Below are 12750 nucleotides of genomic sequence, written 5' to 3'. Positions count from 1 at the left end.
GGGCGAACGTGTCGGGGGGTTTGGGGTTTGTGTTTTAACTACGATAACAAAAGCGCTGGCCGTCGTACATCCCAAACCGCCGAGATGTAACCGAGTCACAGCGACCAACGCTGTTTAATATTAATGTTTAGTATTTATGATTTTTTTTTCCATGAGCTGTTTCCCGGGGGCTGTGGAAAGGTCTGGTGCATCCCGAGTTCCTGACATTTTGCGTTTCTGTGCGTGTGTGCCAGCAGAAAATCCCTCTAGCCTGGAAGAATGGTGAAACTGGGGAATAATTTCAGCGAGAAGAGCACAAAGCAACCGCTTTTGGAGGATGGATTTGACACCATCCCCCTGATCACACCCCTGGATGTCAATCAGCTCCAGTTCCCACCTCCTGATAAGGTACAGTAGGCATTAGTTTCCACCCTGGAGAATCACACCCAAATCTCAGGCGAGCAACAAAAGAATAGGTTATGTGTAACGAGCAGCTTAGAAATGTCAAGGAATACGGGGCGTTTTAAGGCATGCTAGTCCTCTCTGGGGAAAAGGATTAACAGTTAAGCTAATGAAAATCCAGTAGTAGTGATTTGCATTAAAAAATAGTGGGGAATATTAGCAAGAAGCATCTATAGATTACAGTGCTGCTGTATGAAATGACATAAAAATGCAAGCTTTTCTATGTTGTATTGTCATAGCCCTTTCTATTCTGTATCTTTTTTTGTGTCTGGAAGGTACTGTGTATTCTCTGTAAATGGCATGAATTTTCTGTCCAGAAAATACCCCCCTAATGGGGGGATAAAGCACCGCTTTATTTCTCTGCGAGATGTGCATGGGCAGACTGGCCACAGGGAGAAAGAGCTTCCACGTTCCCTCTGTGCTTCAGTAGCGAATTAATGCTAGACCCTGACAAGCTGAAATAATGAGATGAGAACAGGCCATTGAGTTTTCTCCTTGGTGACTGATTTGGTTCAAAACCCTCTGAATAGGTGATCTGGATGCTACATAGCTGGAAGGGGATAGTCCAAGGTGCTGCTTACAGGTTGGAAGTGTGGATCCTGCATACCTCATTACATGGCTTGATTATTGAGGATGTAGGGAGGTGGTGTGATAGCATGTAAATACATTTATTCTCACAATAAAGAATTCGGCAAGCATTACTACAGGTAAGGCGTACAGCAGTAGGATACTTTTTCATATGTTTCAGTGTCCTGTTTTTCAGTACCCTATTTTAGTAGGATGCTTACTTCAACATTTCTCACGTATGCATCTGGAAAAAAAACAAAACCAAACCTTTGTAGTCTTTTAGTCTTTGAAAAATACAAAATTTAAGTGGGAAACAGTAATATCTTTATGCTGATTTTTATTTTTGGCATTATGTCTTCCATGAGCTCAGTTCTATTTCTAGATAAACTGACAGCTGTATGTTCCTCGTAGCTCAGAAAAATTCATGTAATCTTATGGTGGGGTAAAGAATTTTACCTTGTGAAATTTGTCTCAGGAGAGCGTTGCTTGTAGGCAATACAAATAAATTTGTGACCTCCATTTTAATTGCTATCAACACCATTCTGTGTCGTGTGTGGTGACCAGTTGGCAGGCATAAATGCAATAAGCCATAACAGCTGTTAGAGAGCCTGAGGGTCCATTTTCTGCCCTTGGTTACATGGGTGTAAATCTTGTAACGGAGGACAAAATTGCACCCTGAGGCTTTAAAACAAGTTAAGCCTTACTGTGTCTGATACGCCTGCCAACTGGTGACTGGATATAACCGATTACCAGGGACCAACGTCCAAAGGAATTTGTTATGTTACTGCACTGCTAAGCAGGAGTCTGAACTGGGGATCTGTATGGTAATAGGTTTAACCTGAGCAGAGCCTCTTTAGTGAGCCCAGGAGGTTCTCTGCCAGCCTGATTGCTCCTACTAGAATGAGGCAGAACTCTCCCTCCTTCAGGTCATTTGTCTGGAATGAAAGCAAATTTACAGCTGGTCTAGAAGCTTAAATAAAGCAATATCTCCTTGGCTCTTTTACTCTTTCCACTGTGTATTTGTATGTTAGCTTTCCTTCCTTTTACAAGCATAGAGGGGAAACAATAACCCATGTATTTATTTGCCCTACTGGCTGTAACTGGTTAGCCAAGTCAGTGTGTCTTTACTGGTTGCTACAGACCCAAAGGCAGTAGTAGAGCAACTGATGTGAGGAAAAAAAAGAAGCAGTATTAAGTCAAGATTAACACACAGATCAAATTCTGAAGTACAAAGCTATTCATGTATAATGAATAGGAGAACATCATATATCTATGGTTATATTTCACCTCCAAGGCTCCAATATGGCAGCGAAGCATAACTTCTTGAACAGTAGTGACTACATCACTAAGAATTTCTTGATTTTGACAGCTTCTAAATTAAAGGGATGAACTGATTCAGATGCATACTTAGGTATATTAAACAAAAGAAGACATTACATAACCACACAGATAGAACTGTACGTTCAGTGTCATCTGGGGGTGACTTGAGTTGCTTGAAGTTATGCAACATAAAGGGGAAAGCAGAATGTTAAAAAGCATTCCAGAAATCTACAGTTTACTTCCACGATGCTGTTTGGCAGTTGTAAAATTAAATAGTAATTATTATCTTATTAATTATAGCTGAAAATAGGTAATTAGTTCTAAACCTGTGTCCTGCACATACATGTGTAATGCTGCATAAGTGTCTGGTAAACTTTGTGGTACTGAGTCCAGGTACAGTTATACCTTCTAGATGCTATTTCAGGAAACCCAAAGCTTTTATTTCACTGATTAGTGTCTTTAAGTGTCACAAGTTAACTTCAGAATAATATAGTTCCTGTTGAGACCGTGTGTAGCACTAAAGGTAGAATCTGGTTCTGAAAATCTAAGAGTCTACATATTTTTTTCTTTGAAACAGCAGAGAAAACTGAGCAGATCTTAATAGCACTGTCGGTACAATAAACTGCACCCTGTCTTGGGAGTGGTACTTTGAAAGAGATCCTGAAAAACTACAGAAGGCAAAAATGAGGCAAATAGGTTAGGTATATATGATTCTATGATATGAGAATTTTGTTCGATTAGAATGCCTGGGAGAGCACTAGAGTTGTGACTGACATAATGAATATTTGGGGAATGCAGGTAAGGTGCTAAATGGTGTAGCTTGGGGCAGTAACACATAGCAAGGAATAAACTGAAGTTAAAGAGCCTTGGGTGTTTCAAGATGTCTCATTAACACAAGGGTTTGTGTGCATCTTGCTGCTTGCAGCTGGTAATTCCAAAGTTAGATGTTAAAAATAAAGAGTGCGAAGATCTATAGTCTAGTACATAGTGAATGGCAACTAGATGGGTCATTTCACTTCTTCAAAACAAAAAATCCTGCTTTCAAAGGACATGGCTGGTAGTGGCATCATCTGCTAGATTTCTATGGGCACTCTTCAATAATGGTCTCATCCTATTAGTCTCCAGTTTGAAATCCCATTAGTGAGATCTCCTGAAGCAAATAGAGGCAGCTGTTTTCAAACTGCACAAGGTGGGAAGGTTCATGATTTGGATTTGAACTAAGTAGGTGCTTGCCTAGTGTAGCAGCACAGTACCACCACAGCTGAGAACACTGAATGTTTGTGTAACTGTTGCATAACGAGTCTTCTGTAGGACCATCAAAACCACTTTGATGGATAATTGGGAAAAATAACTAACAACCTACAGCTGCCAAACAATTACACAGGTAGGGGAAAAAATACTGTGCTAAATGTGCTTGTAAGTAGGTAAAAGAAGAGTTAATGCATAAATAAGGTTCTTATGGCCAGTTTAAGGTCAGATGGGACAGGGCTTTGAGCAACTGGTCTAGTGGGAGGTGTCCCTGCCCATGGCAAGGGGTTGGAACTACATGATCTTAACGTCCTTTCCAGCCAAACCATTCTAGGGTTCTGTGTTTCAGCTGACAACTTTCTGATTTCTCTTGTATTTTTGTTTTATTATAGGTTGTGGTCAAAACAAAAACAGAGTATGAACCTGATCGCAAGAAGGGGAAGTTCCGTACTCCTAAAATAGCTGAATTCACAATCAGCATCACTGAGGGGGTTTCAGAAAGATTTAAGGTAAGCAATGCTATATGAAGATGTTAATGACTCAGTTGTGTTCACAGAAGTGCTTAAAATCAATTGCTGATTGTGTCAAAACTGTCTAGAACTGACAGAGTGGCTGTTGTGGGTATAGCAGGACATGAAGAAGATAAATGCTATAATAGTTCAGTATTTATCAATTAGAAGCAGAGGAAATCTTGCAGCATTATTGCTTGCAATCCCTCACTGGCAGATTAATTCAGAAGGCACTTCTACCAGTGCATGGGTTTGGAACATGGCTGGCCAGGTTGTATGTGGGCTGCATGTAGGTAGCTCTCATGGCATGGATAAAGCTCCTGTTAATGTTAAAGGACAAGAACCACAAGAGTATTTGTTTTCTTTTTGGCTTCTTATTTTTCACTGTGGCCAAACCATTCTCTTAAAAGCACTGTCATAGTCCATTATGCGTATTTTTATAGTTAAATGTATGACTTGGCAGCTCAAGAATGTATACCAGAGTTCTTTCCTATCAGTTTTCCTGGTCCAACTCTATCTTACAGCTTGGTGGTGACTGTTACTGGCAGACAGCAGTTCAGCAAGAATCTAACTCGGATTTACTCTTTAGTGTCCACACCCCTATTACTCCTTTTAGTACTACTAAAGGAAAGCTGAGAGCTTAACTGGTGCAAGGATTGAGTTACCATTTCCCCTTCTCACTGGAGGATAGGTTTTCTTGCTCTGTGTAAGCAAAGCAAAGCAGGAAAGTTGGCACTTCAGCTTATGCTTTCCTACTTATTCTCTTAACAAAGGAAAACTACAGCTTTTAAGGGCTGTTAATTTGGAATCTTACCCAAGGGTGCCAAAGAGTTTTTAAATGGTAAGCAGTGATACTGGTCAGCGCACAGGTACAAAACCATTTGGAAAGCCTAACATTTACTATGGGGGAAGAATACAGAGTTTCAGTAAGGATGTGGACTTTATATTGCACACTTCTAACCTCAGTTTGCATGACAGGAGTTGTAGTGCCTACCCAGAGATTGTAGTTCTGTTGTGCCTTACCAGTGGTTCTAAAAACTGCCCAGGCCCACGCCTACTATCAGAAGTGTATACACAGCTCTGTGGAGCATGCTGAACAAAGAAAGTGAAGGCTCAAAGAGGGGTTAGATGCTTCAGGCTACATTGCAGTGTTGCCACGACAAATGTTTTTAAGTGCAGGTCACCTGGTGGAGTCTTCAGACACACAGTGAAGCCTGTAGTTTCCCAGTAAGCTGTGTTAGGGAACCACACCAGATAGCTCATAAGAGATACGGGGTGTGGCAGAAATACACAGAAATAAGGAGGTAAGAAACCTAGTTCCAATTTTTCCGTTCCCTGGTGTGGAGCAAGGACATCCTATCCCTCAGGGAAAATGCTGTGTTCTGACTGACGTTCTCCTCCTTGGCACCAGTCCTTGAGAGTAATCCCCATCTTCTCAGGTGAGAGTTGCTCGCACTGTATTGTTGGGTAAGACGCAGATGGACAGCTGAGAACAAAAAGAACTTATGCCTGGCTGTCTTCTGTGTGTGTCCTGGTCACGCTGCGGTGATCTGAAAATGCTTACTACATTGTAAAAGAAAGGGGAGAGAGGGTATTTAGTTTGAGTATGCTGTTAGGACTCCAGTTCCAAGCAGCTGAGCAGAACCTGTACTTGAGGAATTTTGCACTTACCCACTGTCTGTAGTGACTAAGGGATTTCATTGTTACATTAAATTGTAGATAAGGGTTTTGAACATCTTGATTTCATCTAAATTTTTTGCACATCCCTTTATAGATCTGGGCTCTTTCTGTCTTTGTTGGGAGGGCTGAGCAAATGAGACCTCACTGAACAATAAATAGCTTGTTGTGCTGTTGGGTAGTCTTTTCTAATTTGAATAGCTGAACAGTTAGAAGCCTGACCATTTTTCTGTTGCATTTTTATATACCTTTGGATGGCGTACTTAAATAGAATAGCTTTCAGATACTCTTTTATGATGATCACTCTGGGATTAATCTCATACTACAGGGTTGCTAGGTTTTGCTGCTAGGTAACTACTGCATCAGAGAGAGGTTTCAGTAAGATTTGGTATCTCTTGGGAATTGCAGGGTGATTCACACTGTGGCTGTAAGTCTGGGCTGCTAAAGAAGAGTGTGGGGGTTGATCAATTAGGAAAACTGTGGTTCAGTTAATTGAAAACAATAGTTTCATGCAGAACATTCAGGTCCTAAAAATGTCCCTTAATCGCTACATAACAATTTTAGAATTGAATTATGCTGCTTGCAACATTTTGAAGAGAACTGACTGCTTCTCCAGCAGGGGTGATTGTCATATTCACCACTCCCAGTAGTAAATATTACATGAATAATTGATGAAATTTCATAAATATGTAGATGAAAAGTACTGATTGTGTGAGGTTTTCTCCCGGGTCCTTATTAATTGTGAACCATCATGTTAACTACTGCTGTTGATTCTGAGAGAGCAAAAGGATATTTGTTTGGAAATTAAATATTTGCTATAATTATGAAATGCATTATTTAACTGATGGGATATTGACTTTGGCTTGAGCTTGTGAAAAAAGCTTCAGATGCTGTTTTAATGACTTGAATATTGTACATCACCGATGCCTAAACTTGCCACAAGACCCAGCCAAAATGTTGTGCTAAAAATAAAGAGTCGGTCCTATTTACAAATAATTCACATGTGTGTTCTGAGATGTTACTTCTTAAATAAGGACAAAGCAGATTGCATTTTTGGGATTCAGCAGTGCAGATCATCTAAAGCTGTTCTTCTTGAGAAATGACACATTCTTACAAAGGAAGCAACTCCAGCATGTGCATATGTCGTGTAGATCATTTAGTGTTTCAGCAGCTGGGTGAATAAGAAATTATAAAACTTATTTTCTGCATTCTTCACATTACCACAGTTATTACAACAGAGCTGAGAATGTTTACAAAGACAACTGCAAGTGTAATTTTCCTGTTTGAAGCCACATTCTGAATTCAAATCAGAATCTGTCAGAAGAAAGTGAAGACTTCCTGATTCTGAGAACCCTATTGTCTTCGTTTAGTTTTATGGCACTAGCCACACCAAGGAAGAGGTGATTTTTCACTGGAGTTTGTTTTTTATTGGGAAAGAGAAGTCTTGCTTGTCTTCTTTGAACAATGTAGGCTAGTGTGGGGAGGTGGTCCTTCGCATCTGGAAAGCAACTTTGGCTGAGGCAGGTTTCTCTCCTGTAAATTGTTCACTGTACAGAATAACACAACAAGACTGGAAATGTCATTTCAGAGGAGTCTTATGAATCAGGACATTTGAGGAAGTTACTGCAGGGGAAAATTAATGGTATCAGTTACACTAGGCCAAACCTTTGCCCCCCATTGACAGAGCAGCATTTTTGCAAACTCCAGTTGGATTTTGTAGTGGGATGTCTGTTCTGGCACCCACTGAATTGGGTTGCAGTCGACAGTTGTACACAAACACATCGATTTAAAAAATGTTTGGTGTATCAAAGCATGAGATTTTTTTTTTCTGTCTTTGGGGGAAACCTGAATAAAGAACATACAGAGAAATTTTGAAAGCAAACACTTATGTTTCCCAATAAATTTCAAGCCCTTAAATAAATCCAAGCTGCGGTATGTCTTCAACCATTTGGTTCTATTCAAAGGCAGTTCAGTTCTTCAGATTTTATCCTTGACATCTCTACATACATCTAACTGCAGAGCCAAAGCCTCAAGCTTATTTCTGTGGTAAGACCATATGGTGCAAGCCATGGACTGTCAAGTAGCAAGCAGTTGTTGAAATATCTGTTTGAGGTTATGGAAGAGAAATCAAGACTTACTTTCAAAATCGGCTCTTGCAGGTTTACCTGGTCTTTTTAAGACTGAGAAAATGTATGCAAAGTATATATAGTTACTTCCTTTTTGACCTGTTTTAAAGTGGCATTCTTTAAAAAATCTGACTATTTTACCTGTTCTTAGTAATACCAATGATTATTATTGCAGCAAAAATAATCTCTTTGTTTCTGTGTCATTACTCTGTGTGTTGAATAGCTCTTTGTTCCTTCTGAAAAAGTCTGTTGGGTGCAGGAGATGTCAGCTGATTCCTGTGCAGGATATCACATCCTTAAGTATGTTTTGTGTCTGTCACTTAGTGCTGGAAAAGTGACAGGTACTTACTGCCATGAGTAGTTCTGTTTTCTTCAGTAGCATTACTCAGAGGATTAAAGTTACTCACAAGCATAAGTGTTTGGCAGGGTTTGAATCTTTCCACTATTACTTCAAGCAAGAAAAATAAATGATTCTTCTTTCAGTGTAACTGCTATTTTAAAACAGTTGATGCAAGTAAAGGCTCCACATGGCAACTGTGGTCTTTCCATTTCTTGACACGTTGGACAAGTCTCTGATACGACATTGACAATCCTAATGCTACAGTTTTGGCTAAAAGGATTTTTTGTTACAGTCAGAGCTGGAAGATTTAAGTTAAGTGGATGCCTAACAGCAGCTCCCCTGGTGTCCTCTGCTACTGTATCCATTAGAAATCCTTTTCTTGGAGCAGAACCAGTGACACTGGTGACACAGAAAATGTTTTGGGCCTCTCCATATGTAATGCTTATATAGCCTTTCTTCTCCTGCAGTAACCTTTTCCAGCCTTTGTCCTGGCCTCAGTAGTATCCTGTTTGTATGAGAAGGTAACACAGTTCTTGTATCAAGGCCTCAGGGTTTCTTGAACTGCTTCCTCACATCTCTGTAGTTAAGAAACTAATATATGGTGCCATGTGATGGAAAATGAAGGAAGCATTCAGTGTTGAGCCACAGTGCTAGACCCTCAAGGCCACTGTCTTGTTATGTTTTTGTTAACCCATGGTGTTAGATCTCAAGGCCACTGCTTTGTTAACCTGTTTTTGTCTAACAGTATCTCCCCTGGGTTTCATTAATCCCCTGCAGGCTGGTTCTGTTGTCTTGTACTGTCACTGTTAATAAGCACTGGGCCTGTAGCTTCGTTGCAGTTGTTTTCCTTCATGTACCTATCTGCCTTTCTTGCTGCTCCTCCCAGTCATCTCCAGGTGAGCATCCAAGCCAGTTCCCTCTTCATCTTTGTCTTCTCTGTTTGAGGAGGACAGTCTTTTAATTTCTTCTACTTTTTCCATACAGTCTACCCAAAAACTATCATCCTCTTTGACCACAAAGGTGAAGAAGTTGAGTTTAATACATAGATAGATACCAGTCGCACAGCTAACCATGACTTGTCATGTTAGAAAACAGACACCTGGTTGTCTGTTGAGTCACTGGTTATCTCGTATATGTATATATGTTCCTGAAATAAACAAGTATGGGAAGTTGTACCAAGTTGTTCTGTGTAATTTGGATTGCTCTGTAAATAAATGTGAGTCAAATGTTGCATATATAGGTACGAATGATCCTTTTTCTTTCATATTGCCATTTGCTTCAAATTGAACAATTCTTAATGCTTAAGTGCATTGTTTTAGATGCATTTTTCATGTAAACTTCTAGGGACAGGCCCAGGTAAGAGCAAACAATATCATTGTGGAAAAGCAGGAGTATCAGGGGAAGTGAAGAGCTGATTTCAGTGTTCTCCAGCATGCTGGTAGAGGGCATTGTGCAGCTGGAGATGCAGGATTTCAGTAGGGAGAGGTGAAATGGAGGTCACGGCCATTTGCAGGGAAGTCACTGTGGTGTTCTATGAATTTCAGTCTGTGGGCTGTAGCCAGACACAATCTATTGTAATTACAGTCTGCCTGCCCAAAATTCTCTTGTAGTTTAAATTGGATGGCAATAATCTTAATTTCCTGTCCTAAATGGTTGTACAGAGTTGCTGTATTTCATCCCAGCGGGCTTTGCATTTCACTGGTGAGCAGAGCATAAATTGGTTGTAAATCACTTCATATGAAAGGTGCTCTATAAATTTATGTCTTCACTCTTTTTGTTTAGTGCTAGCACCAAGTCTGTGCCTAGTACTTTACAGGCAAATAGGAAATGAAAGTTGTGTTCCCAGGAGGTTGCAATTGGAATAGATAATGCGTAAATGTGGAGCAGAGATGAGATGTGACCAAGTGCCAGTGATTGAGCAGCGAAAATTACTGCATGTCTTGTTAGTTCCACTTTAGTTCCACTTCTTGTAATAACAGAAATGCTCGTAGTTGGGTTTGTGTGCAGAAAGGTGTGTGACAGAGGGAAAAGCATGAAGGAAGGCAGCACAAAGCAGCACAGTAAGAGTGTGTTAATGACAATGTTGGTAAAGAGGAAGAGGCATGATGAAAAAGGTGGAGGTGAAGGCAGAGGATAAACAGATGGCACCCGGGCTTTAGTGGGGTAGTGGGATACCGGCAAAATGGAAGGAGATAGAGCTAAGAGGAGCAAAAGGGATAGACTTGTGCATGCCTTGAAACATGACTTGGAATTTGCTCAGAAAGGGGCAGGAGAGAAGCAGGCACAGTTGGTGCAGTTGATGAATTTTGTTATAATATTCCAGCTTGATTTAAAAGGCAGCACAAGAAATGTTATAGCAAAGTGAGGAAGGAGGAGACTGCAGCAGCCAGGCAGAGAAGATGCAGCGTGCAGTGTTTTGCAGCTGTAGCGAAGTAGGATGGACTGATTGGGAAGATCTAGCAGATTCCGATGGAAGGGCCTCTCACAAGCTTTTTACATGTTAGTGAGTTGTCAGGTCTGGTGAGTTTAATTTGTTCAGCAAAATGCTTACAGAGACTGAAGACAGCTTTTTTGCTATGGGTGCACTTAGTTCATTCATTAGTCATCTCTCATTTCGATTACTGTAATGGCTTCTGGCTAGACGTTGTCCTTCTGCTCTTCACTTACAATCTATTAATCTGCCACATACATAATACCTTGTTGTCTTTTCTGTTCACTTAGTTTTGCTGCCAGACCCCTTAAAACCACCTTTAAAGGACACTCTCAACATGAAAATAAAACCACTTTGAGTTCCTAGTTCAAAGGAAGAATTGTTTGTGCTATCTTGTAGATATTGTAGATATTTTATAAAAAGCATTTTAAAAGCCCATCACTCGTGTGATGTGACAGTCACCTTGGAGTTCGGCAGGATGTACGTGGCAGTGAATGATCATAGTAATTCAGAAGCCTTCTGCTTCCATTGTGTAGGGTCCTGCACTAGGCCAGCTGGCTACCACAAAGAGATTCCAGATTCCTTCCAGAAGGGAGGGAGTGGTACTTGCACATGCAGTGCATCCTCTCCTACCTTGAACAAAGGAAGAGGGCAGGTTGCTGCTAGTGCCTCGGTAGGAAGAAGAGAATAACTTTCCTTTAGTTCATAGTGAGTGTACAAAGCTGCTGTGGAAGAAAGCAATAAAATGACACCTTTGGTAGAGCTTGTGATCTAAAGAACAGCTTGATGCCTTCCCTCTTCCCATGCTTTTATTTTTGGAAGGGAGGAGAGGGCTCAGAAGGTGAGGTAAGAAGCTAGGGTTGTGCTGTGTTACTGGCAGGGGGGAGCAGCCGACTGTTCAGAAGTGAACCTTAGGGTCTGACGGTTGTGGATCATCAGTGGTGAGTTACTATGAGAGTGAAGGAAAATGGCTATTAAAAGGAAGAGAAGGATTTTCAGCTTACAAGGGAGAAGTGGATTGGGTTAACAGGTGATTGCAATCACCTTGGAATCCAGCGATGGATTTCTTTCCATCTTTGTCATTTGCACATGTGACTGTCCTTTACTTAGATAGATGTTACTTGTATCCTGAAGGATGGTGAGAGAAGGGAGCTTCTCTTCTAATAGGAAGGAGACAAGAGCTTACTTGATTAGGGATTTGCAAATTGAGTGTGATTGCAAATTATTGGAGATAATGAGAATAAAAATTTACATGTTAATACCAAAATTCATAACTTAATTTTACATGGGTTTTTTTAATATACATGTTAATACCAAAATGAGTAACTTCAGGAAATACAGTAAGCGAGAGAGACCTGTGAAAATTACAAACTAGGAGCCCTGAGAGCGCTTTCCAGTGTCTTACTGTGTGGCAATGGAAGAACCGTGCTGGATGTGACCTGTGTGAGCAGTGAGAACTGACAGCTCCATGTACGTCTCTGAAACAGATAAATGCTCCATGTCTCAGCAAATCAGCCCTGAGGTTGTTGCTCTGCAACTTGCCAGGCTCCAGCAGTCTGCACAACACTTGGCTTTTGACCTCTATCAAAAAACATCATTACTTTCCAAAACAGTTTCAGAGCTTTGGAGAGAGTGGTCCTGTGGTGACTGTGAAAATACACAGCTTCTTCTGTTGTCTAATATTTGGTCTCAACTATAAATGAGCTTGTTAGCTTTACAGTGTGTTCCTGAGGCCTCATCTTTATGTCAGAATGGTTACAGCTGGGAAATAATGGTATGAATCTTTTATTCCCAGCTTGTAGGATAGCCAGGGAATATAGTTAAAATGCTGTGAGATATGAGAATGTTTTTCAAAGCATTTTAAACTGTTTACTCCTATCCATGGAGAAGGCTGGTGTGAGCCGAACTGATCTGTACCATGGCAATTGTTCTGCTTGGTGCCTGTGTCCCATGTCACAGTCCTGTGCTCCTAGAGAGCAGCCTGTGCCAATGCCTATGTGGAATATATTTTGTATGGCATGGGAAGCCTCAGCAATAATCCCATATGGATTTTATCTTTTGTCTCCCCAGATTCTACTCTCTCTTTCCCAT

The 12750-nt window shown here is 40.7% G+C and overlaps 1 protein-coding gene across 1 annotated transcript in view; it reads left to right on the top strand.

Moving 5' to 3' along the window:
* The first annotated feature begins 207 nt into the window (after positions 1–207).
* LOC104409920 (neuron-specific protein family member 1) overlaps positions 208–12750 on the top strand; it is a 21964-nt gene continuing 9421 nt past the window's right edge. Inside the window, exons 1-2 of the mRNA XM_010019949.1 lie at positions 208–387; positions 3969–4085. Of these exons, the coding sequence (XP_010018251.1) occupies positions 259–387; positions 3969–4085 (246 nt within the window). The 5' untranslated portion in view covers positions 208–258. The remainder of the gene's footprint in view (positions 388–3968; positions 4086–12750) is intronic.

Source organism: Nestor notabilis, unplaced genomic scaffold (genome assembly GCF_000696875.1).
Source record: "Nestor notabilis isolate BGI_N333 unplaced genomic scaffold, ASM69687v1 scaffold10018, whole genome shotgun sequence".
Taxonomy (NCBI): domain Eukaryota; kingdom Metazoa; phylum Chordata; class Aves; order Psittaciformes; family Psittacidae; genus Nestor; species Nestor notabilis.
The sequence above is the reverse complement of the archived record's forward strand: the minus strand, read 5'-3'. Positions and strand labels throughout refer to the sequence as shown.